Raw genomic sequence first — 1,906 nt, forward strand, 5'->3', positions numbered from 1 at the left:
GTTTAATGTTTATCAGTACATTACAGAAAATAATGAACTTTATCACAATATGCTAATTTTTTTTGATAAGGAGCTATAGACTTAGACTGCTGGAGCACAAACTGAGCACATTTCTTCACTCTGCTGTTGTCTTTAGTCTCTTCTCTACATGTTTATTGTAATTATTTCTATCAATAACATGTTTTTTCTTTTTGTCTCTTTTCCAGAAGTAGGTGCACCTGGACCAGTTCTTCTGTGTTTACCTGTGTCTCTTTCCTGTCCTCCAAACCAGCCGGTCGAGGCAGATGGCCGCCTGTCCTGAGCCTGGTTCTGCTGGAGGTTTTTTTCCTGTTAATGTGGAGACTTTCCTCTCCACCGTTTGCTCAGGATGGGAGACTGTGATGAAGTGATTCAACGCGGTCTGCTGGCTTCTTCTTTAGATTGTTCTTCTCATGTRGTGCCGTGAGACAACGTATGTTGTGACTTGGCACTGTATAAATAAACTGAATTGAACTGAATTGAAYTGAAATCTGTCGATCTGTGYTTGATWACTCTGGCTGGCTTTCTCAAGCACCAGGATGTGTGACACAAAAAAATTGAATTTTGGAACTGAAAGTGAAAGTAGTCTAACTGAATTTTGATAAACCAAATACAGTTTCAAAGCAAATTAATTCAAATTCAAATAATTAAATTCAGTTTCATTTTAGTGAAATTTCTTTTCAAACGAATGCATTCAATTTCAAATTATGTACATTCAGATTMWATCGGAACAATTCAAATTCAATTCCTGCTGCCAAAATATTGATCCCATATGTTTCTGTTAAGCAAATTTATTTTCGAAATTCTAATTTGCACATTTTCATGGTCAATGGAAACACAGCTTGTAACTCTGTTGTCTTAGTAACAGAACATAACTTCAAAATAAATAAAGATGTTGTCACAAATCCTTTTGTGTCCTAAAGTTTTCAAGTGTCATTTTTAACTTACTGTTTGTTGTACAACAATGAAATCAATTAATTTGTCTTCATGACAGTCAAACACAGTGCTGGGAGTGCGATGGTTTGGATTTAGCAATGTTTTTTTCTCTCCAGCCTGTAAAAATCTCTGTCTATTTGCTCTGGTTTCCCACAGTGCCTCTCCTCTAAGGGCATGCAGCGCGGCCACTGCTGGTGTGTGGATGAGCTCGGCCTCCGCCTGCCCTCCCGTGCTAGAGAGGATGGCTCTTTGCCATGTGACAGGGAGTGAGGGACAGGTGCGTCCCACCGCTCTGAGCCTGGAGGGYGAGGAGAAGCTGGAGCGCAGGGAGAGGTGGGTGGTGTTAGCATGTGATAGGCACYGCCTGGACAGGAGGTAGCAGGGATAAACCACTTTCTGTAAGGAAACACGCATCAACATCCTCTCTCCCTCTCAGCAAGACACACATTCCTCTCAGTGGAGCGACAATAAGACCTGCCTGAATGTTGGACAGCAGCCGCAGCGGAGTCCTCTGCTCACCAACGCTCTACGAACTGCCTCAGCAATCCAAGCAGTGTTTCTCTGGATAATCCCTGCCTCTTGTCCTTGCTTTCTGAYAGGTTTTATGTTTTTATTCCCTTCTTTGTTTTGGTCACTTTGTAGGCTAGCTGACACTGCCTGTGTTTGTTCTGATCTCAGTGGGCTGAAATACTGTTACACAGGTGACAGGACACAACATGTGTCTGCCTCACCATCCTCTCCCCCTTTTCCAAAGATACACTGATATCTCTACTCACAAAATACTGCTTTATTATTTAAAAAAATTTTGTTAATGTTTTTCATTAAGTACTACTAGTTTACTCTGCAACATATTTATTCAGTGGGTTACAAAATCATCGATCCCTCTTAGTAATCTTTTTTTACTTTGTTGCCTTACAACCTGGAATTCAATATATTTTTAATTCTAACAAAT

At 40.5% G+C, this 1,906-nt stretch overlaps 1 protein-coding gene across 2 annotated transcripts in view; it reads left to right on the forward strand.

The window, feature by feature from the left end:
- igfbp6b (insulin-like growth factor binding protein 6b) overlaps positions 1-1,757 on the forward strand; it is an 8,074-nt gene extending 6,317 nt beyond the window's left edge. The window contains exons 4-5 of one of the 2 annotated variants that reach the window (XR_001311411.1): positions 1,111-1,287; positions 1,391-1,757. Coding sequence is in view for 1 of the 2 variants with exons in the window: in XM_014022561.1 (XP_013878015.1) it covers positions 1,111-1,224 (114 nt within the window). In the remaining variant the exon portion in view is untranslated. Of the gene's footprint in view, positions 1-1,110 lie in introns of both variants that reach the window. The other variant, XM_014022561.1, reaches the window with a different exon arrangement.
- Positions 1,758-1,906: the final 149 nt, after the last annotated feature.

Source organism: Austrofundulus limnaeus, unplaced genomic scaffold (genome assembly GCF_001266775.1).
Source record: "Austrofundulus limnaeus strain Quisiro unplaced genomic scaffold, Austrofundulus_limnaeus-1.0 Scaffold335, whole genome shotgun sequence".
In the NCBI taxonomy this organism is placed as follows: Eukaryota; Metazoa; Chordata; class Actinopteri; order Cyprinodontiformes; family Rivulidae; genus Austrofundulus; species Austrofundulus limnaeus.